Source organism: Strigops habroptila, chromosome 7 (assembly GCF_004027225.2).
Source record: "Strigops habroptila isolate Jane chromosome 7, bStrHab1.2.pri, whole genome shotgun sequence".
NCBI classification, from domain to species: domain Eukaryota; kingdom Metazoa; phylum Chordata; class Aves; order Psittaciformes; family Psittacidae; genus Strigops; species Strigops habroptila.
In genome coordinates this window covers 38,156,441-38,182,617 of record NC_044283.2, presented here as the reverse complement: position 1 = coordinate 38,182,617, position 26,177 = coordinate 38,156,441, and the positions used below count along the sequence as shown (strand labels likewise).

The following is a 26,177-nucleotide window of genomic DNA, read 5'->3' as shown; positions in this document are numbered from 1 at the left end:
GCAGGAAATTCGGAGATGCCATTTGTAATAGTGGAATGTCATATCATATATTCCAGTCACAGTGTCCTTACAATCATAATGCTGCCAATACCACAGTTGTGAACAATAAAAGCAATAGTATTTGTGAATTCTCCTGAAACTCAGGCCCTGAATGACTCCTACCAGGCTATGGCGCTCCACAGGGAGAGAGGAACAGAAGCCCTTAGGAGATATCCTGAGATTCTTGTCTCTCATTAGGCCTGAAGCAGACTATTTGTACTACTATTGTACAATATACTACAATGAAGCCAGAAGAAGTAAGTGTAGGATAATAAATTTGATTTAGCTATACTACAACGTAGCTCTAACTTGCAGATCTTGAAAAATAATGAATTTTTTATTCAGTGCCTTTCGTGAAGACTCCAAATGCTTTAAACCTGCCAAGATTACTTTAAATTAGATTGGAATATAACAGTATACTATAAACAAAGATATAAGTGGAAAAAAAAAAAGTTAAAGCAAATTGAAAGACAAAGAAAAATTTGGGTGGACAAAGCTGTTACCAACTAAAAAACATTTAAGTGTTCTTAAAAACATTTAAGTTACCTTACTATTGTGTTTCATTTAAAAAGCTTTACATTTACTACTAAATTCACTAAAATCCAGTTGAAAATCAATGCTAATCACTCAAGTGGCACTGTGTATCACAGTTGAAGGCAGAGCTCTACCAGAGAAATTACAAAATACTGTAATTTGTGACTAATAAGAGTAGTGATTATCTTTATCAAGCAGAATATGAGATATAGCAAGAATTTAAACAACATGACATTATTGTAAGGATTCATACAACTTTTTAATTTATTTCACCCTGTAGTTACACGTTTGTGTTTTCTCTGTATCAGGAGAGTGAACTATTTGCTCCTAGAAGCGTATCTTTTCATGTCTCTTAATCCTCTTCCTACTTTGGATTTATTCAATTACCACTGCCTTCTGTATGTGCAAATATATTCAGGAAGTTAACACTACTTTTTGTTCAGTACAGTACAGTGTACCACCTTTTCCTAGGAAACATGAAGGAGTCTGGTTTTGTACACAAAAGACTCTCTTTGTCACTTGGGTATTAATTGCATATCTCCCAGTCAAAAGCTGTCTACTTTCAAACTCTTTTCTTCTTTGAAAGGTGACAGAGTGAAAGCAGAAACTGACTTTCCCAGTTAGTTTCATGAATTAATAAATGGAAACCTTCTAGACTGACATGGGGTATTTTCTGAAAATAACTATGTTGTTATATACTATAAAGAAAGATTATATTTATGCATAATAAACATCCGCAGAAATCAACTCAAACTGATCTTTAGAATAGTTTATAATATCTTTTTCATAATATTTCACGATTTGCTCCTTGATAGTGGAAATATTTAAAAATCTCTTACAAGAAACCATAACTTTCATAGAAGTAATTGGTGTTACTTTATACCTTATCCTGCTTTAACGGAAGTGGGATTAAACTAACTCTGTAGGCCTATTATTACTCATTTTAAATTCACCACTGTCTCCACAGTATAGGATACCTGTCTCATTCTTAAGTCAGTACAAGCTTATGAATTCCTGACATTCACAGGTCAGACCGCTAAACAGAGCACTTAAGAGGCAAGCCATGTAAATGATGTGCACAGGTACCATATGCAAAAAAAGCTCAGGATAGGGCTGCAACTTATTATTAACCATTCCTATGTTAAAAAAATCCAAACCAAAAAACAACTATTAAAACTTAGCTTTTAATACAGCTATGATTATAAAACAACAATCACAATTATTTAACTGTTTACTACTATCAACAACAGTTCACTTACCTCATCAGGGTTGGCATTAAAGGTGAGACTGCCCTCATCTAGCTGCATATACAATTTTCTAAAAGAAAATCCTAGAGGTGGACTCTTATTGTATATAGAACAGTGACCCCAAGTGGATTTGCACAACCTATGAAAATAGAATTAGTCTATTATCAAAATTCCTTTCTGTATTTCATGTATTTTACAGAAGCAAAATGTAATCAACACTGCAAAGCCAAATACTCAAATTATAGCAAAAGTTAAAAATAGGTTGCTTGTTACACTTAGTTGTTAATCCTTCTGCATGTGCGATGCTGAAGTTTTCAATTATATGATTATCGTTTTCCTCTCACAGGTTTTGGTGTATTTGAGTGCAATCTCAAAACATATCCCAGTAGGTGGCATCATAACGACATCCACATAGCTGAGACTTCTGTCACTCCCAGTATTTGAACACTGGGTAACTGTGACAAGTTGTTCTGCAGCAGTATGGCAGATTAAAAAAATTGTGCTGCTTTCCTCATGCCCCAGTTGTGCAGTGAGTAGGACACCACATCTGCACAAAATTATGCCATTAACTTATCGCTTTCCTTGACTGTCCTTTTCCAGCCACCTGGCCTTTTTCCAGTCTTGACTAGTCCTAATTCTTCGATCCAGCCCCATCCCTCTATGTCTTCCATCACTTCTTACTTTCTTTCCCTCCTATCCCACCCTGACTCCATATCTCAGTTTCATCGGTTTACGTTCATCTCAGTCTCCTTGATGACATCATCTGAAATTCCCTTGAACTTTCACTTCCTGGGCAATCCGTTTGTTATCTGGATTCCTTATCGAACTAGTAGTTCTGCTTCAATACATCTGTTTTGTAAATAATTAGGCACAATGTTTAGGACCCAGCATGTAGCCACTGAGGACATGGGAGCGACTTTGTTATCAGTTCAGGAACCTGGGTCTAACTTGGACTGAGTTCAGAACTGCAGCCACAGGGCTTGCCACAGCCTAAACTCAAACATATCCAAAGCATACGGAACGTTGAAGACTAAGATATCTATAGAGATTATGCGAATTGACATCTTTATTCATTTGCTAAATCAAGACATATTTTCACCACCAAAGCATATACTCTGAACTGAGTACTATTTGGGAAGGTTTCACTAAAAATGATTGAGCTATTTCCCAGGATGAACACTGTGGGTAATACGGGTTTTTTTTCCCCTTGTATGTTAAGAATATATACTACATACAATTAAGAAGCTATACTACCTTTGGTCCAGGGAATTTATTTGTATTTAGTGTGGTTTTTTATACCAAGAACTGAGTAAAATACAATGGATACTGACGTAAACTTGGAAGCTTAGCAGGATCTTCACTAGAATTCCTGCTTCCTGCCAAGAAAACAGTCCCCAATAGCAGAGAAATTGTGACTAAGAAGTTATAATTGCATTATCCTAGTACTGAGTTCATAAAGCATGGTAAGAAGGGAAGCTGCTTAAGTCAAATGCAGAGAGGCAAAGAAATAGATGAAGGAAGAGATGTAGAGCTCAATGAAAGGAAAAGAAACAGGACCCGAACAACAACCCAGCTATTACAGTAATACTACTTACTGTCTGTCAAGTTAAAGGGTAAGAATTTATTGTGAAAAAAGATACAAGTTCTGCTGACCATCTACTCTAAAAATAAGTATGATTTCACGAGTCTTTCCCACTGTTGTAAAACACCAAATATCAAACAAAATAGTTTTAATTAAATTTTGATCTTATACTATTTGGTAGAGCATTCCTTTATTTATTTCCTGGACACACAAACTCTGCATATGTTGTATAAATGAGTTTCAACTGTTACACTGCAGAAATTCCACCTGACACGTGCAGAACTGACCTTTTCTTTCCCTCTTCCATTACCATTTTCCAAAAAAACATATATACACTTCAATTGCTCTAAGACAAGTATACTAGATGAGTTAGAATCCCTTTCTACCTGGATTTCCTGCTGAACAGGTTTGTTTGCTCAAGCCAGATATTTGTTTGAAGTTCAGAGAAGTAATAATACATACATTTGAGATGTGCTTTGAGCTAAAACAAGTCCTGGTTTTTTTCCCTCATGATATACCAAACAATGGGTGTGCAGTAATACGCATGTATACTTGTACCAAGCACACTTGTGTATGTAGTAATCTCTGTTAATACCTGACAGTAATTATAAATCCAGAATAACACATTTTTAAACTATACTCATATTTTCCCTATATCAAATCTCATTTAACTTAGGAAACCTTTACCCAGGTTAGAGTGACGAAAAGCACAGGTGATTTTTTTAAATTTATTTACTTATTTTGCTTACCCTTGCCAGAGAAGCTCATCATTAGCAAGATCCTGCCAGACACACGAAGCTAGACAGAGATCAGTTGCATTCAGGTATGACAAAATGGTAAAACTAAGCTCTGGTGGCAGCATTTCCAGGTTAATGAATCCTTCTTGTTCTTTAGTTTTTCTTGTCTTCAACAGGTGGTAGATATCAATGCCTCCTTGAGCTTGTTTGCGATGGCTTGCATTGGCAACACTGTTGGTAGCTATCCTCCTACCATGTTCTCTGGTAAAATAGCCTTGTCCACTGTATCCTTGGTGTTGCAGTTGCTGGTTCCTAGCAACTCTCCAGAGTCCCTGACCCATCTGCAAGCCTGTTGGACATAAAATCCAAATTAAATGTTGCCAGCTATTTATGAATATTTGCAAGACAGACTCAGTACACACTGGAAAAATAAAACTGTAGGACTACACACTGGAAAAATAAAACTGTAGGACTGATCTAAATAGAAAAAAATGAATTTTGTCAAAGTTATGCTGACAATATAATCTGTCTTCAATGGAGCAACTGAATAAATACTGAAAACAAACCCATAAAAAATTGATCTTTTTTACAAAAGTTTCTGTGCTTGAAGAGTTATAAAATTAATACTAAGCTTATGTGAATAGTACCAAACATTATCTATGTCCTATGCAAATTAAGAAGCTTTAACCATCAGAACATTTGGAATTATTATCTTCAGACTTCCTTTAAAATGTAATAAAAATAGCTTATGTAGAGTCAGTGAAGTGCTATAAAATCTAAGAAGATATAAGATGTCCTGAACAGTGAGGAGCACAGAAAACTAGGCTGTGACTGACATTAATACAAAGTTTAACAGCTTTAATGATAATGCATTAAGGATTCAGTTTCTTGTTTCTGAGCAACTGTCCTGGGTCCAGCTATTGCAATCATTTTTCTCCTTCTTAGTAGCTGGTGCAGTGCTGTGTTTTTGGCTTTAGACTGAGAACAATGCTGATAACACACCGATGTTTTTAGTTGTTGCTAAGTAATGTTCACTCCGATCAAGAACTTTCTCAGACTCATGCTCTGCCAGGGAGGAGGGAGAAGTTGGGAGGAAACAGAGACAGGACACTTGACCCAAACTGGCCAAAGGGCTATTCCATACCATGGTACGTCATGCTCAGTGTATAAACTGGGGCGAGTTACCCGGAAGGCCCAGATCGCTGCTCGGGTTGGGCTAGGTATCAGTTGGTGGGTGGTGAGCAATTGTATTCTCTCCCCTTGTTATTTCCCTCATCATTATTATTATTGGTGGTAGCAGTAGTGGTTTTGTATTATACCTTAGTTACTGGACTGCTCTTATCTCAACCCATGGGATTTACATTCTTTTGATTCTCCTCCCTATCCCTCTGGGAGTGGGGGGAGGAAGAAGGTGGGGAGTGAGCAAACAGCTGTGTGGTTCTGAGTTACCAGCTGGGCTTAAACCTTGACAGCAACCAAAATATCTTTTCAAGCTTTCTTGCACAGTAGCATAAAAACTTCAGGATAAGGCTTCTATATCTTACTTATCACTGTGGGGTTTTGATTTTTTATCAAACTTCGCTGCAGATGATAATAAAGAGAACAGATCCTGAATGTTAGTCAGTTATCAAGATTTCTGAATGCCATAACTCAAATTTCAGTAACTACCTGTATTTACAAGAGGGAAAATTAAAGTATGATACATCATACTAATTCAGTATGGTAATGTTGTTTTAATCCTACCACAAGTAGTGTATATATGGTGATCATTTTTCAACCTTTGCTATGATGACAGATCACTAAAGTAATCATACCAGTAATCCGTAGGTTCCCAATGCTGATTTTCAGAAAAAGAAACACTGATGGCCTGGTCTGCTAAGATCTCATATGTATTTGAAATCATGTATATTCTATTAGCATGGGAAATTAAAAACAGGGTTTTAACACTGTTTAAGATTGGACATGAATGGAAACTGTTCTACATAAGCTGAAAGAAACAAGCCATGAATGTGATGGGTGATTATGGGAGAAAATGGAGAAATTAGATAAGGTACAGGAAAAAAACCCCACCACAATCAAGATGGAAGTCAACGCAAGACAGGTTCAGCTGGCTAGTGAAGCAGTTATCTACATAACCATCCATTCAGGGAAAGTTTAAGAATTCATTTCTAGATAAGGCCAAAGTTGTGAAAAAACTATAGTCACATGTATTATATTCAATTTAGTAATATGCAAGATTTTACATAAATTTATCATTATTTTTATTCTTATTTCTTGTACAGATAAATATTTGGCTTAATTTTTTTTATCATACAGAGACAGATTAAACCATGATCAACTGCTATAAATTATCAGGCAATTAAAAAAAAAGGCTTACTGAGTCACACCATAAGTAGGATATACAACTGGCTGCAAGAATGTATGCATAAAGAAGGTATTCTCATTTTCTTTAGACCAGCATAAAATTTTTAAAAGTCCCTAGGGCTACCGGTAAAGCTGCTTCAGCAGTGGAAGCTATACCACAATCTGCCATGTGAAAAGTGGCAACACAAGGGTGAGCGGTCTCATGAAAGTGGGCCTTGGTAATTCATGCTGGTGTTTGCAATTATGAAAGTTTTAGCTGTAAATAAAACATATTTCTTCATAAGATGAAGAACTCTGCCTTTATTTTTCATTGCCTAGATAGATTAAAATAAAAGGTAGCAACTTTTTGTAAAGAGATGCAGTTGCTCAGTGCCACCTTTTTCTGGTTTTGAACAACTACATCTCTCCAAGGAGAAGGAAGTTACTAACTTTCATTCCAAAGGAGGACCACCAACCGCCGTTAGAACAAAATCAAGAGCTATTAAATGAATCAGTGGTAGGTGTGCCAGAACTGGCATTTGGGACTACAAGCATAAACCCACCAAGTCCGCTCCAACTCCAGCTGTTGCTGCTATTGCCCCTGCTGAGCTGGCAGAGGATACAGTGATGAGCAGTGAAGAACCAAGCTAAAAACCAGCTTGTGTGGGTAGGTGGTAACACCCAAGGGCTGGAAGGAGGCAGCTTTCCCAATGGATAAAAAGAGCAGACAAGGAATACAATATTTCTGAGCACATGCAACATTTCAGAAAGGGCTACTATCACTGTGCTAGAGGATTCAGTTAAGATAAAGTTCCTGTTTTGCTAATCATTGTATTCGAGCTTGCTAATTACTCAAGTACAGTACTTGGTAAGCAGTACTGTATACCTAAAGGTATCTAAACATCTTGGCAGGCTTCAACCAATTCTTGATCTTAGCCCTGTGAGTAAACTGAACACTGCCAACAAGGCATTTTACTTTCAAATATGCAGATGTCAAATTTAAAAGCTGTGTTCACTCTCAGAAGATATCAGATGATCTGAAGGACTGAATAATAATGATCTTTCGGCTCAATTATGTAAGTTTTGAAAGACATAAATATATACATATACATGTAGATGTAACTCCAATATAATTTGCACACCTTCTCGGTGCAGCTCTTCATGTAAAAACAAAATCTGCCTGAAAATATAGCATTGACTCTAAACAAAATAATAAAATAGCTAAGCACCAAAATACTAGTTTCAGGGAGAGAGAGAACCAAGAGCAATCGTTTATAATCCTTCATTACTATTTCAAGTCCTTAACCACTAAGACAACGTAAATCAGCAAGAAAAAATATGATGACACTGCAGTATTAAACCTTACATTTTACAAAAGATGAAATGAGAGAACCTATTCTATGCAAACAACATATGTCAAGTAGAGAGAAAGGAATGTTCTGCTAAATGCATGAATCTGTCAGTTGAGGTAACTTTTTGTAAGACAGATTAAAGAATTTATTTTGCTAGTAATTTTTTTCTACCTTTTCTGACATTATTTGATATCATTATAATAAACCCACATTTCTATACACATTTTTTAACTCCCAACTGTTAAAAATCTTCTGAAAATACTAATTATTTGTCATAGTCTAAATAAACAGGGAAAAAAAAGTAGTAACAGGAAATTCAAGGCTCTGAAGATCATTAAGAATTATATTGTGACAAGTTTCATAATCATAATACACCAGGAAGATGAAAGAAGATGACCAACAGCATTACCATAAACAGTCCACAGAAGGGCTGTGCCCAGTCAATTATCAAGTGAACTTTATGCTATCAGGTAAGCATCTGGCAATCTTATTATAGCTTTTAAACCTCTTCAAAGTCAGATTATCTTTGTGTTCTATACGCAGTACTTGTAAAGAATTTGGTAGTGGTCACAAAGGGCCAAAATCAAATATCCAAATTTTAGCTGCTAGTGTAATACCTTTACTGCAACATTCAGCTAGAAGTTGCTGTTCACAAAATACCTTCCATTGAGGAATACTGAGCTAACAAGATTATCAACAGTTCCTCTCGGCGCTCACAGGGTTCTTCTCCCCACACAAAAACTAGTTGCTATACATCACCAACAACATAATCGCTTCCGAATTATTTAACACTAGAAATGGCTCCAAGACAGAAAAAACCCCATACTGTGTCATTCAATAAACTGGCCTTCTTAAAATGTACGCACATACTTATACAGAACATATCACTGCAGAAATAATTTTAAAGGTATTTTTTAATGTTAAAAAATGACTGAACGTACGTTCGAACTGTACGTACGAACTGAAGAAATTGTAGAGAAGAAATAAAATTAAACCATTCTAGAACCAGCTGCTGGAAATCCACAAGCTTTTGTGTGTGCGTAGCTATTCAGCAGCTTATATGCCGTTTGCTAGATCACATCTTGTTTTCCCCATAAGCTTTGTAGTAATGCAGGATGAATGCTTTAAGAACTCACTCATGAAACAAGATGAGTAAACTAATAGTTATTATAAAGCCTTTTAAGAAAGGTGTCCAGAACTATAGTTTTCAATTGTTTTGAACATCCATTTTCAATCTCCATTCTCTCCATTCAAATGTATGTTTCTCAAATGTCTCCAAAATTCTAGTTATGTAACTTTATTTAACAGAGACCTTTTGACAGCTTGGCTGTAACAACTGCCACAGTAAAAATAACAAGCTTGCTTATGAATCACTGATCTTCTCTGGCTCTGTTTGATAGCTGTTAGAGTCTGCTTTCAATTTTAATCATGTCTTCTGCATGTCGCTTTGTTCGTGCACAATAAATTCTTTTGCAGTTTTGAAGGATACTAAAAGCTAAAAGCATCCTAGATTAATGCTGTACTGGTACTGGTTTCTGCTTTATGAAATAAAACCCAACACACTCCATATAAACGCCCTCCACCTCCTGGCAACTGAGCCCTACAGCTGCCGCTTGGCGACCGCAATTATTCGAATAGGGAAACGTTTCTTCCTCTGATGTTACCGAACCTGAAGCTTCGTTCATCATAGCTGCATTGGTAAGAGAGGCCTGCCGATACCTTGACGGGAGAGCCTTTCAAACCCGACTCAAGGCAACTACGCAGCGGCTCCAGGGGCACAGCAAGTCCCTCACGCCCAGGGCCGCCCGAGCTGACGGGAGCGCCGAAGCAGCGCCCCTCGCTGAAGGCCGCGGCTGCCCTCCCACCGCCCCGCTCGCCGCCTCCCCCCCACCTGGAGCCGAAACCTCGGCCGCGGCAGGCCGGGGCACGGCTGACCGCCCGCCACCAGGTACCGGCGAGCCTAGCCCCGCGGGTGCCGCCCCCCCGCGCCATTGGGCCGCCCCAACAGCCCCGGCTCTCGATTGGATGCGCCGCCCGTCCATCCTCACTCGCCAGTCCCCCAAGGGAAAGCGGCAAGGTCCGTACCTGTGCGAGCTCAGGTTCCAACCGCCGCCGCGACGAGCCCGGTCCGAGTCCGTGCGTGAGCCTCGCCGGGCAGGAGGGGTCTGAGCAGCCCCCGGCGGCGGGAGAGGCGGTGGAGTGGCAGAGGCCTCTCGGCACGCAGGGAGACCGCCACCGCCCCGTCTCCTTGCCTGGCAAGTTTGACGTTTGCTGTTGTTGCTGGAAGTGGCGTCACCGCGGAGGAACGCGCAGGAAGCGGAAGCGGCTGTTGGGTAGAGCGGCGGCATATTCGGTCTGTGCGCGCCGCCAGTTGGGAGCTGCTGTGGTCCTGAGGGGCGCAGCGGGGCAGCCGCCTTCCGGAGCAGACGGCCCGGCAGGAGGCGGGGTCCCGCAGCAGGGGCGTCGGTGGGCGTCGGGATCGCTCTTGGGGCAGGGGTTTGTGTTCCCTCCCGGGCCAGCTCCGAGCTCAGGGCACTCCCTCTGCTCAGGGACCGGGAGCCCCGGAGCGGAGCGGGGGAGGCTCCTTTAAAACGGGCCTCCCGAGGGGAGGCCTCCTCGGGTCTAGGGGCGAGCAATGGCAGCTGGGGGACCGGCCCCGTCATGCTCCTGCGAGTTCGGCTCGGCGCGCTGGCGCGGCTCCGGGACCGCGGCCGGCCTTGCCCGCGGCTTGGACGCGCTTTTGTTTTCCCGCCGGTGTTTCGAGGGCGCCCAGGGCAACCGGCCTGCGACGCGCAGTTCCTTGTGCGGTTCACTCGTTTGCAAGCATGGTGTGTGCTTAGAGTGTGTCTGCGGCAGCTGGCACGGTAGCGAAGTGCAGTGTTTGTCCCTGTCGGTTTTGCATCTGTGCATAATGGTGTTCCCCTCCACCTCCCCTCCCCATGTAACACAAGAGTCACAAAATCATAGGATACTAGGTTGGAAAGGACCTTAACGATCATCCGAATTACAAGAAATCAAAAGCCTTTTTTGTTAGACATTTCAAAGTGTTTACAACGCTAAGATATTTGGTAACTTCCATGGTTTTTTGGTGTGGGTTGGGTTTTTTTTGTGTTGGTTGATTTTTTGACATTCATTACTTTTTTTCAATACTGTAAGCAATTTTGAGAGTAGTTCTTTATATGTGGTTCTATGTTAAAACTTTATTATATCTGATTTTACTCTGGGTAGCCAATGTTCTGTAACTGCTCTATCATGAATTCTTACAGGCAAAACCTATGTGTTACTTTTTACACCTTCCCAAGGTATTATTTTTTAACAAATCAACTGTTACTTTATGATCTCTCAAGCTATATAGTTTGTAGTGATGGTCGTTGCCAGTTTTTACATATAGAGGCCTGGTGTAGAAAGGATTGTTGATACTTTTGGGAAACAGCCTATATGGTTAAATGAGTTCCTGTGAGAGTATCTTCTGTGAGTATTTACGTTGCAGATTAGTGCTTCAGTTTTATGGCAGACTCTTTGAGATTTGTCTTGAGATCTGGTTAAGTTGGCAAAACCATAGCGTGGATCATTTTGTAAGATTAGGCAGGAAGAACAGCTGCCTGTTGCCAAATGCTTGAGGTTAAATTGTCCCTAACCTTTAACAGAGTATTGTGTACTTATATTTGGCACAAACCTAATGATTAAAGAGCAAGGACTTGATAATTAAATAGTAAGAAAGTACTTTAAAAAGGGCAGAACACATGTGAAGATCTTTCTTCATCTTCTTGATAATTGCTGATTTAAGCACCATGGAGACACGGAAAGGGGGGTAGGGGGGAAAGGCAAACACCCCAGAAATAAACCCAGACCATTGTGAGTGCAAGCTTTAAGGTTTGGTGGTGGTGTGGGTTTTGTTGGCATTTGGTTTATTTGTTTGGGGTTGTTTGTTTTTGTTGGGTTGGTTTGTTTTTTTTTTGTTTGGTTGGCTTGTTGCTTTGTGGTTTTGTGTTTGTTTTTTTTTTTTTCTTCTCTGCAAGTAGAAGTGTGTGGTCAAAAAGTTCCTTTCAAGAAGACTCATTGCTTTAATGAATATGACCAAATAACAAAGCTGCAAACTGGAGTACCCATCGGAGTTACTATGTCTAGCCTTACTATTCTGGCAAGGCTAGACGTAATCTCTTTGGAGTGTTTGGTCCTTTGGTCTGAATCTCGTGTCAGCAAGAGAAATGATATAAAATGCTGTATCTCAAGGGTATCTTTTCCATGTATAGGCTGTCTGGTAATGCCTCTTTACTGCTTGGATTGGTAGGCTTAAAGTATGTGTTCTGTGTCAAAAGAAATTCAGCGTAGACAGTGGCAGGCAGGTTCTAGCAGAAAACTGAACATTAAATTTCTGTTCTAAGGCTTTATAGCTGAAACCATTACTTTTACTGAGGCTTTTGGGGGAAGTACTGTAGAGGATTAAGCTGGTCACAAGCAGATTTCAAGGTTGTGAGGAAGAACTGTTTTTGTGAAGTGTCAATCTGTACTTCTGTACTTTCACTAACATTCTCTCTCTTTTCCCTCTGCCTCCACCCTTGTTTTTTCTCTAAACCAGTGAAAAAACTGAGTTTGGCAGTTTACTAATAGACTTTCCCAAGTCCTGTCAGTCTGTCCAGATTACTAAAATGCAAGCTGTTTTCAATTGTGACTTAAGAGCTGGGCAGTCATCCAGTATGTGCTTTTAAAGCCTTGTATTGAAGAAGAGCTAATTAATATTGGCTGCTTATAAACAAATGGCTGCAAGATAGAGTAAATAGTACTTGTAGGCTATCTCTAAATATAGATGTATTGTGAAGCAATGAAGTGGGTACAGGATTCTTTAAGATAATTGCTAGTACTGATATTTGAGAATTTACTAATTGGTTCTGTTTGGTATAATGTATTAAAAGTATGAGCTTCCTATACTTCCCTTCGATAGATGTAAAAGCTGTCGCATCTCCCTGTCTCACCTTCTTTATTCCCCCCCGCAGTCTTTCTTGAAGTCTTCAGTTTCTTTACAGGATAGTTCTGCAGGGAGAAAGGCACCATTTTTTTTGTAGTATGCACCAAGTCCCTAGGTGAGTCTTTTTCTTCTGCAAAGTAAAGTAAATTAAAAGTGAGTTCTCCACTCGTGTTACGGTGTAGAAGTTAAACAGGGACCTTTTGGTTATCATACCAAGAAACTTGCACCTATTTTGAAATACCTAGGTAGTCTGTTACCCTCTCCTTGAACAATTTCAGGTGTATTTAATGGATCATCTAGGTAGAGAAATATTGTCTGTGATGAGTTGTTAGCCTGTCTTCTAATGTTTACACATCCAAACATTGCTCTTTTGGCCAGTAAGCTTGGGGCCAGGTGAACAAAAGAAGCAGCAGCATTCTAAACTGAAGAATGCAAAAGCTTTTCACTGCTTGTGGAGTTCCTGCTCCTTTAAAACAGAGAAGAAACTTGTTTTCACTCAGTTTTAGTGGATTTAACTAGCACTAAATTCTTTTAATACTTTCAGATATCTTTATCTTGAAAGATCTTTGATAGTTGATCAGATTGAGTATTAGTAATTGATCCTATTTAGAATGAATGATGATGACTGATATGATTCTATATTAATTGGTATTGAGTTGTAGCTCTGTGCTCTCCTGTAGCACTTTAGAAATAGTCATGTATAGAAAAGAGGAGCAAAATCCTTTGCATTTCAGTGATAATTCTATTGCATTTTATAATTTTTGTGTACTTTTTTTTTTTTTTTTGAAGGAGGAGAATTACGTTTCTTTCATAATCCGAAAGAAGAATAGCATTTGGAATAATGGCAACAGGAGACCTAAAAGGAAGTTTAAGAAAAATAGAGCAAGGACTTCGCTTGATAAATTATCCAAGAGATGTGGATTATACAGTGTAAGCGGTAGTGTGAGTAAATTTATGCTAATACATGATGACAGCAAGATGTGTAAACAAGATATGTATAAATATTGGCATTGCACCCAGTGATGAGTAAGCCAAGCATACATCTGTGGGAAGTTGGGGGTTTGCTACATGTGAACTTGAATATAAAAGGATGCAGTTTTGCTGTTCTGAGAACCCTTATAATAATCCCAAAGTGTATCACTGTCTCGCTCTTTTTTCTTCTCTGTTTTTCTCTTTTCTTTGATTAATCTCTCACCTTTATAATTTCTTTGTAAGTGCTAACAAATTTCATCCTGTAAAGATTGAAGAAAAAAAGTGTTGACTATTGAGATGACAATGCTGGTGGGCTTTAGACCTGGCAATGTTAAAATTATGAGAGTCGCAAAAATGTTGTTTTGAGCATTTTGCAGATAACAGTAAAGACTGCTGAATGAGAGATGCCTGGGGAAAAAAATTAAAATTAAGGAGATACTTGGATATAACATGCTGTCTATATTAAAACACCTTTCAAACTGAAGTTTGAATTCATATAATGAAAGACTTTGTTGTCTTCTGCTGTGTAAAGTACTTTTGTTTCTTAATAGGCTAGTAAAAGGTGATCCAGCTGCATTTTTACCTATCATCAGCTATTCTTTTACATCTTTTTCAACTTACGTAGCAGAGCTTTTGGTAAAGTGCAATGTGGAACTCACAGCAAAGAGTGACTTGCGTTTTATTGAAGCTATTTATAAGGTATCTGTCTTCATGTTCTTCACAGAAAAGACACAGTTTTGAGTATGGCATCATAAAAATTAAACATCTAGTATAAGTTTTACTAGAAAATAAAATTTATTTTGCAATGAATGTGAATTGTAATTCTTTTAGGATTTAAGATGAGTAGTAAGTTATTGTGTGGTACGTCTTTATAAAAATTTTTGTGAAAATGAAGATTGATATTGTTAGCCAAATCTCAATGTTGCGACAATGTCAGAAACAGTTTATGTTTATAAACATAATATTATTAGTTTATGTTAGTTTTGAAGAATACTGAAATATTTATTACACAGTAAGTTTTATAGAAGTGACCTTAGAAGAAATCGTAATCAGCAAAAAATCACAGCAAACTTCAATGATTGTAATGAAAACACAGTTAAGAAATACCATTAATATGTAAAAGTTAATATGTAAAAGTTAATATGTAAAAGTTAATATGTAAAAGTTAATATGTAAAAGTTAATATGTAAAAGTTAATATGTAAAAGTTAATATGTAAAAGTTAATATGTAAAAGTTAATATGTAAAAGTTAATATGTAAAAGTTAATATGTAAAAGTTAATATGTAAAAGTTAATATGTAAAAGTTAATATGTAAAAGTTAATATGTAAAAGTTAATATGTAAAAGTTAATATGTAAAAGTTAATATGTAAAAGTTAATATGTAAAAGTTAATATGTAAAAGTTAATATGTAAAAGTTAATATGTAAAAGTTAATATGTAAAAGTTAATATGTAAAAGTTAATATGTAAAAGTTAATATGTAAAAGTTAATATGTAAAAGTTAATATGTAAAAGTTAATATGTAAAAGTTAATATGTAAAAGTTAATATGTAAAAGTTAATATGTAAAAGTTAATATGTAAAAGTTAATATGTAAAAGTTAATATGTAAAAGTTAATATGTAAAAGTTAATATGTAAAAGTTAATATGTAAAAGTTAATATGTAAAAGTTAATATGTAAAAGTTAATATGTAAAAGTTAATATGTAAAAGTTAATATGTAAAAGTTAATATGTAAAAGTTAATATGTAAAAGTTAATATGTAAAAGTTAATATGTAAAAGTTAATATGTAAAAGAAGTTAAGAAATACCATTAATATATAAAGTCCAATATTTAACAGCTTAAAAATTGGAATCAAATTCATAACTGAATGAAAATAATTTTGAACTCTTCTTAAAACTATCCATAAGCACATTTTTATAAAACGTGGCTTGATGTGTTAACAAATACTGGCTTATTCAGACTAGTTTTCAACCTGAGGAGGAGAGAGTCTCCTTAACAAAGAGGCTTTGGGGGAGCTTTACATAGCCCTCTGATGTATTTGCTGAGATTAACACAACTTTTTATTGTGCAATCACTTTGGGAAGTTTTTGTTTAACTTTTTAAATTAATGTCTAAAATCATTTATTTCATGAATCTTAAGAATGGGAGTTAAACTTTACGAAAGTGTTGTGAAGGAAATGTTTTGGAGGACGTATGTTTAAAGTCTAGTTAGAAGAAACAGCTGAGGATATATAAATAACCAAATGTGAAAAGGTTTAACTGCTGAAGTGCAGAATGAAAGAAAAGATTGTAGAAAAATAAGAACCTGAGCATGCCATTTCTACAACAAATTGCTTGGTGATTTTGAAAATGAAGCAGACTCTTATTTTGTTGCAGCTTCTTCGAGATCAATTTCAATATAAACCAATTTTAACAAAACAGCAGTTTCTTCAGTTTGGCTTTGCAGAAAGAAAAATGCAGATTGTTTGTGACATTATCAACTGTGTGGTGAAAAAACATAAGGAATTAAGTAACTCGAATAAGGTACTGATTAAATGGTGACTTTGTTATAAGTTTCTTTTGACATGATTGATGCTGCAGGTAGAAGCTGAGCACCTGTTTATTTGAAGGTGCAGCATTACTGATGGTCAAAATAGGGGGAAAAATTAGAAGGTCTATTGTCAGATGCTTGAGCGCTATCAAGTATATGAAAGACATAAAGCTGCGAATGCATTGTAGAATAAACAAAAAAATAAAATGAAGATAAATCCAGTACTTTATAGTAGAAGTGATATATTTTGTTTTATTCTTCTTGACATAGTGAATGTCAAGTGACTAGTGACTAGACTTTGCTAGTTGATTTAAAGCAAAGCAAAGCCATCAGATACGATAAAGTTCTGATAATATTTAATTCAAATATGACATTCATATTTGTGTTTCAGCGGTATTGTTTTGAGTGGGTTTTTTTTGTTTGTTTGTTTTTGTTGTTTTTGGTTTTTTTCTTTTTTGTTTTTCAACTCTGGGGCAAATTTTTTTCTGTTTATGACCAGCTTTGATACAGCCTCGTGTAGGCATTAATGAGTGTCTGAATACGGCATTCACTTCCAGATGTTTTCTCTGTAAATTTGGGTGTTGTCATGGGTTGTGTCCATGTGCCTGTCTGTACTGCCTCCCCCCCTCCAGAAAATATTTCTGTGTTTCTGTGTTAGAAGCATAATATTTTCTCCTCTTCACTTTGAAGGTTAAATCCCAAACAAGGAAAAAACCCAGATCTTTTAAATCTGAAATATGGTCAAATTGTGATAATGTCGTTACTGATACTAGTGACCGTGCTCTGAATTCCAAACAGGTATGAAAATAATTTTTATGTTGTATATCTAAAGGTTAATCTCATTTGTAGCAAGTCAGGCTCTTTCTGGATGATGTGCTTTCATTTAGGTTCTAATGCTTGATCAGACCAGTTGGGTTGGTTTTTTTTGTGGTGTTGTTTGTTTGTTGTGTTTGGTGGTGTTTGTTTGTTTTTTTCCTTGAAGAAGTGTGGTTGACTGAAATTATAGCTGAAATATAGAGGGTATTGCTTCTCTCTTGTGCTGAGTAGTTGGTCTTAAAGTCTTGGTGGTAAAGATGTAGTACTATTGTTTGCTGTTTGAATTAAATCAAATGGAGGGACAGGAACGAAAATGAAGATGCAATTGGAAAAAAAAAGAGAGTCCTATTTGGAGATTAAAATGTGTTCTGTCTAACATTGCAGTGTTTTCAGTGCAGCTTTCAAAACACTTTTTGCTCTTTTGTCTGAATCTTCTAAGCAAAGATTATTTAGTGTAACATTCCTCTTGGCTTTGGTTTTACAAGAGTAACGCTTGATCTTATGTGTTATGGTACTCTTGGCCTGTGGAGGAGACCACTTTCCTAGTATTTAATGCTAAAAGGGTGCAAAGTAAAATTGTACAAAACCTTTAGGAATCTGCCCATTTAACTGTGGGCGATTTCTATTTAAAAGGAAAATACTGCTTTTAAGCGTGAGGAAAACTTCACAAAGGAAATATTTGGAATGATTTATCTGGCACTTCTGGTTGTTGAATGGTCAAACTGAATGGAGGTATATGTGAGTGTATTAAGAGTTCCCTAGAAGAGGAGAGTTTCAGTTTCACTAAAACATCTAGGAATCTGTAAGTCTTAAGATGTTGTACAAAACTAGTAATTGTGAGTTCTTAATCATTAGGTAATCTATTTTATTTTGTGGCAGATAGCAATCATGGGACTTGATCCACCTGGAAAGAAAGCAGAATTTGTCTCTCTGCTTTCTCTAAAGAAACCATTCAAATGAAATGAAATGTGGTTAGTAGGGTTATTTTGCTGACAGTTGTCAGGGAAAAGAGAGAGTTCTAATCTTCCTAGTTAAACTTTTCTGGTTTTGAATGTTTGAGTGGCAATGTTGATATTTGACCTGTCCATATATATGTTAATATATAAGGTAAGATTCATATCTCTCAGTCCTCACTTGGAAATCTAACAACTCTTACAATAGGAGAGGACATTAATGCTTTAATTACTGTTTATGGAAGAAAACCAAGTTACACAGTACATATGGTAAAGTGTATGCATATTCGTTTTACAGTTTTTCATGTCTATATGATTTTTTAAAAATTAAACTCTGCTGCTGCTGTTTTGCAACCAGTTGGGATAAGATTTTCATATTCAAATAAATACTAAAATGATAGGTCTTTTTTGTCAGTTGCTTGGCTGATGAATTGAAATGTTCTTTTTTCACATGTTCAAAAGAAGCCTCTAGTAGAACGGCACTCAGGAAATGAAATTGGTGGTGACTTTCATCCATTACCCCTTCCAGCACAAGGAGGTAATGAAGAAGAATTGTGCCTAGATCAGGATATTGTCGAAGTTAATTGTGAACAAGTAAGAATTCTTATTTTAAGGTGCTATCTGCATGTCTTGTTAACTTTCTTACAGGACTTTTCTAAAGGGATAAAGTTTTAACAAGATAGCTGGATGCTCCTTAAATATAACTAATAGATATATAATAAATATATTGAAAAAGTTGAAAAAAGTCGGTTAAATTGTACTGTCCTTTCAAGAGCCAGTTCTGTCAACAGTTTCTTTTAAAAGCTGAGTTCCATGAATAGGAACATTATGGCAGTTGCAAAAGAAATAATTTTGTAATGTAGCAGAATGTGGTTACTGAACTTGAGGAAGGTTCCGCTTAATTTAATTGATCAATTGATGAATTATATCTGTTTTGAAATTAGAGGACATGTTCTTGTCCATATTTTCAGATCATAGAAGATAATTCTCAGATTGAGTCCCTGAAGAATCAGCTTGCTGATTGCCAGGAAAAGCTTCGTAAGCTGGATTGGGTGGAAGATAAACTACATGTTTTAGAAGAGAAACTGGAAGGAAAGGTGATCATAGATGAGAAGGACTGGAATAACTTGTTGAGTCGAGTTTTGCTTCTTGAAACAGAACTGTTGTTGCAATCCAAAAAGGTATGTTAACTTCTGTTTTATTTCTATAATAAAAATGGCCCAGACACAATGTTGTTGGCCTGTTTCTGTTCTTGCTGCCTCCTATGTATGCTTTCTTTGCTATTTTTAAAGGCAGGATCTGAATGGAAGTGCTGTTTATGGAGTTGGTGGTATTTTTTTCTTAACTGTTAGGTTTTGCTGTTTTCTTATGCTTTGTGAAGCAAAGCTCTCCATTGGAAATTGTTTCTTTGCAGGAACAGCAGGTATAGCAAAGCCTATTTTCAATAGTAATGACTGTATGTGTTTTATCTCCTAGTGAACTCGTAGAAGGAAGCTTTTGAAAAGTCTGTCTTATGCTGTCTTTGAAAGCTTAATATTTCTGTAGAGAGTTTCATCATGCTAGTGATAAATTTAAGGGTTTCCTTATTCTGGTCTGCATATTTCTCAATTTCTTACACTGTCCTGCAAATGTTGTTGCTGTTGAATATAAATTTTTTTTTTTTTAAGTCTCCAAACTCTAGTCAGATACAGATACTCCCTTTGGAAGATTAAGTCTTCATTCTGTATAACTAACATTGACAAAAATAGATGGCATGCTCAATGGAAAATACAAGGTTAATGGAAAAGTTAGTTCTTATTTTAGTCCTATTCTTAGTTTGTGGCTCTTTGAAATTTCTAGCCTAAACTTGATGGTTTTTCTCTTTTTTTCATCCTCCTCTTTCCCCCTTTCCTATTTCTTTCCAAGATATTCATTGCATTTTTAAATGTGTGAAAGTGCTACAGTTGTGATGTGGCTACATTGGGCATATTTGTGAGAGCAAATCAAGTATTTTGCCACATTGAGGCTGTTATTTGTCATGCTGATGAAAGGTCCCTGTAGAATCATAGAATCAACTAGTTTGGAAAAAACCTTTAAGATCTCGAGGTTGGACTTGATGATCTTAAAGGTCTTTTCCAACCTAATTGAGTCTATCTGTGAGTCTATCATCAAGTCCTACCTTTACCCCAGGACTGCCAAGTCTACCACTAAACCATGGCACTGAGGGCCTCATCTACGTGGATGTTGAACACTTCCAGGGATGGTGATTCTACCACTTCCCTGGGAAGCCCGTTCCAGTACCTGGCCCTTCACCCTTTCCTAATATCGAATCTAAACTTACCCTGGTGCAGCTTAAGAGGGCGTTACCTCATGTCCTATCACTTGTTCCTTGGGAGAAGAGACCAGTCACCTCCTTACTCCATCCTCCTTTCAGGTAGTTGTAGATAGTGATAAAGTAGTTGTGTGTGCATTGTATAATTTCATTTATATGCACATGTAGGTATTCTGAGATGCAGTGAATCATAGCATCAATTTTGTGATCACATGCTTGATTTCAAAGTGTATTTGTACACTTTGTACACATGTACATTGTGTATGTCCTTCAGATGCTGTCAGGTGCTTTTCAGAAGTTGAAAACCCTTGTGGAAAATACTTGATCCGTATTGCTTTTTTCTCTGTGGTTGTAAAAAATGTTGAATTTACTTGTAACCAGGAGCTCTGTGTGTGTTGCTGGCCCTGCAGATTTCAGAATGTCTATAATACTTGTATACAAGACATGTTTTTTTCTGTGTGCCTTGCAAGTGTGCTAGTTATGTAAAGTCTCAAAATGAAGTGTTCTGACTGGTCACTAGGTTATTTCTAAAGGCTGTACTGAAATGATAAGGATTGACATTCTCAATCACTTCTGTTTTAAACACAGTTTCAGGTTGGTAATGGCTTAAGTGATTTACCATTTGAAATCAATTTTGTATGGATATTGTAATTTAATTATCAATGGTTATACATCCAAATAACACCACCAGTGATAATACTTTTGTCTGCCAGCAGTCTCAAAAGGCCTTCAGCTGAATAGCCATAGACAGTTTTGCTCCTGGTTAGAAGTGTATTCTCCAAGAGATACTTGTTGCTTTTATGAGGTAGCAGCACAGGAAAGTCTGTTTCAGACTAGGCTTGTTCTTTTCTGTAAATTTGGTTTATTATTACTTCAGTAACAGTTTATTTCAGTTGTTCAAAGGTTTGGAATAGCATTTGGAAAATATTTAGAAAATACTTAACTTTAATACCACTTTAAAAATTCCAATAAGATAATTATATTTCTATACTCCCTGTTACTGAAAGAAGTCACTGCTGAAAGAAGTTTGAATGTGATTTTTGTGGCATTGTTGCTTGTCCTTTTTTCAAAGCAAAATAAGCTGTTTTTTATATGTTTTTAAAAAAAAAAAAGTCTTCAAAACCTAACCTTTTTGCAGTAGGCATTTGAAAACTGCCAAGAAGTAATCCTTTGGGCCAGGGAATTGCTACTTCTTTGTTTCATGAAATTCCATCCAAGTTGTGCTTCACATATAGAGAAACAATTCAGAATTACTCCTTTCTTCTTACTCTTACATTTTATTTTTTTTTTTGGGGAACTTTTAGCATCTAACCAGCATAGCAGGAACACTAAGATCTGTCTTGCATTGCCGCCAAAGTAGCTGCAGCTGTGCATTTAGCTCTGGGAAGGTCTGAAAGCTACCAAATCTATTTCGATGGAAAGAATTGAGCAGAAGTAGTCAGTGCAGATCTGTCAAATGTATCCATTATTACAGTCTTTTTCCAGCTTCTTCCCATACAATACTTACTCTTTCTCCCTCATTCACTTATTTGGGTGTAATATTCCCCTGATAACTGATATAGTTACTGCAGGATATAAAGTGATACACTTTACCAAAGGCTGAGATTTCAAATCATAATGATAACTCACTGGTGAAAAAAATCCAGAGTTGTTTGAGTGTTGGATGTTTTAATTTTGAAATCAGAAAATTGCACTGAGAAACATTTATTGTTAGTACAACGATTTTGCTTCCTTGAACAACCTTTTCTAAACTAGATTGAGTTAAATTTGGAACCTTTCTTAAAAGAGCCCTCTCTCATTTAGGAGCCTGGGAAACTAGCTTAAAATAGACTTTTGAGTTCTAAACACTTACATGGCATGAATTTCAGTTCATGTACAGGCTAATTTTTCTAGGACTGAGGAGCTGCATTTCTGAATATCAACGGAAAGTAGAAGGTAAGCTTATTTTGTTAAGGTAACAGCAGATAACGTCAAGATGTAATTGTAGCACAGACCAAGAACAGTCTGATTGTTCATTCTACTCATACCTAAGCTATATCACTATATTTGGACTTGGTTTTGAACTGTTTACAAACAGCAATAGTCTACTTTTCAAATGCAATGTATGTATGGAAATGTTGGATTTTTTTCAGTCCAGTAAAGACACCTGTGCAGTCCCAGCACAGGTGTAGCAACTGCATACTTAAGTTACTTAATTTTAGTACTTAAGTACTAAATTACAAAGTACTTAAATATACTTTTGTTTGGTCAAAAGATGATTTAAATAAGGTGGTTGGCTAAAATGTAGTAAATTTGTATTTCAGAGAGAGTTACCTGCAGAGTTAAGCAATTTAAGTCACGAAGGTTCTTCTAGTAGGTTGCCAGTTTCCCCTGGTGAGTATTAATGATTTTATTTTTAATTAACATCATATGCTAAACACTTCTTGCTGACCTTAACTAAAGTAGTGTTTTTTTAAGTAGACAACTGCAATTTAGTGACCTCTGAATTTAAATGAATGCTGCAAGCTACAAGTTAACCTGTCAGTTGTTTCGTGTTTATAATTTATTCTTTAGAAGCTGTGTTTACTGAAATAGTTTTTAAAGCATTATTGAAAACATGTAGTAATTCATGGTTACAAATAACTACTAAAAATCATGAAGATGCAAATTTAATTAAGGTTCTATACTTAAAGCTGCGAAAACCAAAATGTTATCTGTACTTTAAAGCAGTTATAATAACATTTTAAAAATAAGCTACTCATAAACACAAAAGGAATGACATTTGCTGCCACAGCTTTGTTATAGTCAAAATAGTCTCACATTTATGATGACGTTTTTTACTTTTATAATGGCTCAGGACAAATCAGGGCTGTTTCTTTCACAATCTGTTGTGTTTTCCAAATCACTGCTGAATATTCATCCCTTTGAAAAAGCTAGCTATCCAAGTAGTATTTTTGTTAAACTCTCATATTTTGAAGAGCAAGACAAAATCTTTTCCTTCTTTCTAACTTTTTGCTAATGTACAAGTAGTAAATGAAACAGCCTGAAGTGGGAAAGAAGTTTAAAAACATTCCCCAGGCCATAAGTAATTATTCTCTCTTCCTCAATGGTAGCTCTTTAGCCCTTACTTTGCATCATTCTCTTTATTAATTTGGCCTGTTTCCTCTATGGCAGCTGTTATTCTTACAAAGAGTAGTAAGGAAGATATTCTGTTTCCTATTCTCACTTATTAGGTGTTTTTGTCCAGTGTTGGGCTCTTGCACTTAAACTAAAAGGGAATCTCAGTAATCCAGTTTTCATGGAAATTAGGAAGGCAGTTTCTTGGTTATGGCAAAATTCATTTTAATTTTCAAGTCTCAGAAATGGGACCTTCTTTTTACAGACCTCGGAAAGTTGCAACATCTTTACTTCCTTTCGTAACTTTAGTGGTATGTTACTGACAATTGAGGTCTTCGTAACCAGCAAGCAGACTGATGGTCTTTAAAAAAGAATTTTCATGTTTTCAGACTTCTAGAATTCTCTGAATTCCTGTTATTCCTGCTTTTTTAGAATATGATTCAGGAAATTTTAGGCATACAAATTATGGCCAGTCTTAACTCTTCTGAGATGTACAGTACTTGGGACGTTTTCATGTTCTTTTTGGTTGTAGTGTTCATCAGGAATAACAGTTTTACAGAAGAAACACTTTTTAATTTTAATAAATTAGGAATAATATTATTTTAAATACAGGATAATATAGCTAGAAAAATTCTAAAGGTATGATCCATAGATGGTGACTTTACTGAAAGAAGAGCAAGGGATCACTTTTTCCAAATGCTAAATTCTGTTCTCCAGCAATAGTATTCTAAAATTGCAAAGAGTATAAGAGCCATCCCAATGTAAAAGAGAAGTCTCTTTCTGCTAAATGGATGCTAAACTTATCCCAGCAGGAAGAGAGCTAGGGAAACAGCAAGACCTTCATACAGATTTTTAGCAAGAAGGTGATATTATGTTTTTATTTCTGCTGCTTATAAGACAGGTTACTTAGCACAAATTAAAGACATGTTTGAACAAGCAGTTTACAATAAAAATAACATAAACTATTTTAAGTTACTATTAAATGTTTGACCTAGTAATTACACTTTCTTAAGTGTTGATTTTATTGTAATCAGGATAAAGGTAACATTCCTAGTAATCCTCTTGGAATTTGCCTTGTGTGTGTTATACATACTACACTGCATTTATCTTTACCTATTTTGGACTCTCACCACTAGCTTTTCTTTTTCCGTCTCTAAACAATGCATTCTCTTCTGTTATTACATACTGTAAATCAAGCTTATTTGATAACTGACCCTGCAATAAGAGAGCAAAAGTCAAAGGTGACCCAAACCCACCTGTTTCTGCATAGATACAGAAAGGAAGGAGGACATGCCAGAGTGTCTTCGTCAGTTGTCTGGATACAGTTTACTATTATCCACAGACCCATCTCCCAGAGCTGTGACCATTAATTCTCAGGATCTGACAGACATTTCAAAGGTAAGTAAAACTGGCAAATGCTTAGTTAATTTCCTTTCTGAGGTCAAGAGAACAAGTAAGCATTAGTTTTAGTTGTTTATACTACTAGTGAAAAACAGGGAAACTGCAAAACTATATCTAGGTCTGTCTCATAAAAAATCTTTTTGGTATGTTTTCTAATGATTCTTTAGCAAATGCTTAAAGTCACATTTTCTCTATGATTTTTTAGGTTGAAAGTCTATCTGAAGAATGTTAGCTTTGAAGAGTTCACTAACTTTGTTGCTTTTAAATTGCAGGAGACAACAAAACAAAGAATGGAAAGGATAAGTAAAATGTAAGTAATAGGAAAGGGCAGAGGGAATTCATTTCCCAGGAGGGAGTTGTGCTGGCCTAAGGCATATAGAGAATGTACATGTGTTCCAACCACAAAGGTCTCTACATCAGGTGTGGCATTTCCTTATGACTCCACTGGATAATAAATCCACTTACAGTTCTGTATTTGTGGGATGAGTCACTGTTTTGGTTTCTAAAAAGCAATAGAAAACATTCTTAATAGTATTAATTAGAGATTAAAGAGTGTTTAGAATCTGGTTGACAAGGAATTGGAATATTATTTACCTTCTGATAGGAAATCCCAGGTACTTGCAAGTTTTCTTTCATTATCTTAACTCTGGTTTTATTATTTAAAGTAAAGTAAAACCAGTTTCAGCCTGAGCATTGTGATATCTCTAAGGTGTATTTGATACTAGTCCTGAGATCTGTAATGAATTTCTTTTTGTAAGAAATATTTTTGTTATGCTTGCGGAGAAATGCATTGCTGTGTGATGTTTCTTTAGCAAGAGATTTCTATTCTATAAGGGCCTGGCCTGAAAAAAGCTGTAGCCTTTTTTGTGATTTAATTTTATTGTGTGGCTTACTTTATGTATAGTTAAGGTTTATAGATATGTGGTAGGCATTTAAAATACAAACCAATTGCAGAGGAAAAGGGGGGATGAGAGGAAACAAGGTTTCATTATGCTTGTTAATATTTTGGATACATTAGAAAGTTAAAGACAAGTCAGTTATTTCTTACCATATTTTAATAAGTGTGTGTGTGTAAACAAAATTTATTTTCAGAATTGAAGAAACCTCAGAATTGTTGAAAACATCAAGCAACAACTCTGAGAAGATCTGAAAGCACAGGTCTTCAGTCCTGGTGTCTGTAAACTTATGGATATCAGACCTAATATGTATGTTTGTACAGCATTAAGTTTTTAATATATCAAATTTGTAATGATCACCAGTGCTTTTATTCCTTTGAATAAATATTTCTCTAATGCA

The 26,177-nt window shown here is 36.3% G+C and overlaps 2 protein-coding genes across 15 annotated transcripts in view; one reads left to right on the top strand and one right to left on the bottom strand.

Moving 5' to 3' along the window:
• Window positions 1-10,220, bottom strand: part of FBXO8 (F-box protein 8) — a 24,949-nt gene extending 14,729 nt beyond the window's left edge. For 2 of the 6 annotated variants that reach the window (XM_030491635.1, XM_030491636.2), the window contains exons 1-3: window positions 6,210-7,597; window positions 4,152-4,488; window positions 1,833-1,959 (exon numbers count right to left, since the gene is read on the bottom strand). In XM_030491635.1, coding sequence (XP_030347495.1) covers window positions 1,833-1,959; window positions 4,152-4,488; window positions 6,210-6,282 — 537 coding nt within the window. In that variant the 5' untranslated portion in view covers window positions 6,283-7,597. Of the gene's footprint in view, window positions 1-1,832; window positions 1,960-4,151; window positions 4,492-6,209; window positions 7,598-9,919 lie in introns of those variants that run through there. The other 4 variants (XR_003992187.2, XM_030491637.1, XM_030491638.1 and 1 more) reach the window with 4 other exon arrangements.
• CEP44 (centrosomal protein 44) lies at window positions 9,944-26,177 on the top strand. Of its 9 annotated transcripts, XM_030491629.1 has the most exons (12): window positions 10,669-12,068; window positions 12,777-12,915; window positions 13,590-13,730; window positions 14,324-14,471; window positions 16,151-16,297; window positions 16,995-17,102; window positions 18,536-18,667; window positions 19,045-19,254; window positions 22,688-22,757; window positions 24,751-24,878; window positions 25,154-25,191; window positions 25,974-26,177. In XM_030491629.1, exons 3-12 carry the CDS (start codon window positions 13,642-13,644, stop codon window positions 26,029-26,031), a joined length of 1,128 nt encoding a protein of 375 aa, XP_030347489.1. In that variant the 5' UTR covers window positions 10,669-12,068; window positions 12,777-12,915; window positions 13,590-13,641; the 3' UTR covers window positions 26,032-26,177. The 9 variants fall into 9 exon arrangements, 7 of the variants coding, with proteins under 7 accessions (XP_030347490.1, XP_030347494.1, XP_030347491.1 ...); XM_030491630.1 differs by lacking the exons at window positions 10,669-12,068; window positions 12,777-12,915 and adding an exon at window positions 9,944-10,089; XM_030491634.2 differs by lacking the exons at window positions 10,669-12,068; window positions 12,777-12,915 and adding an exon at window positions 10,086-10,187 and having other exon boundaries at window positions 18,539-18,667.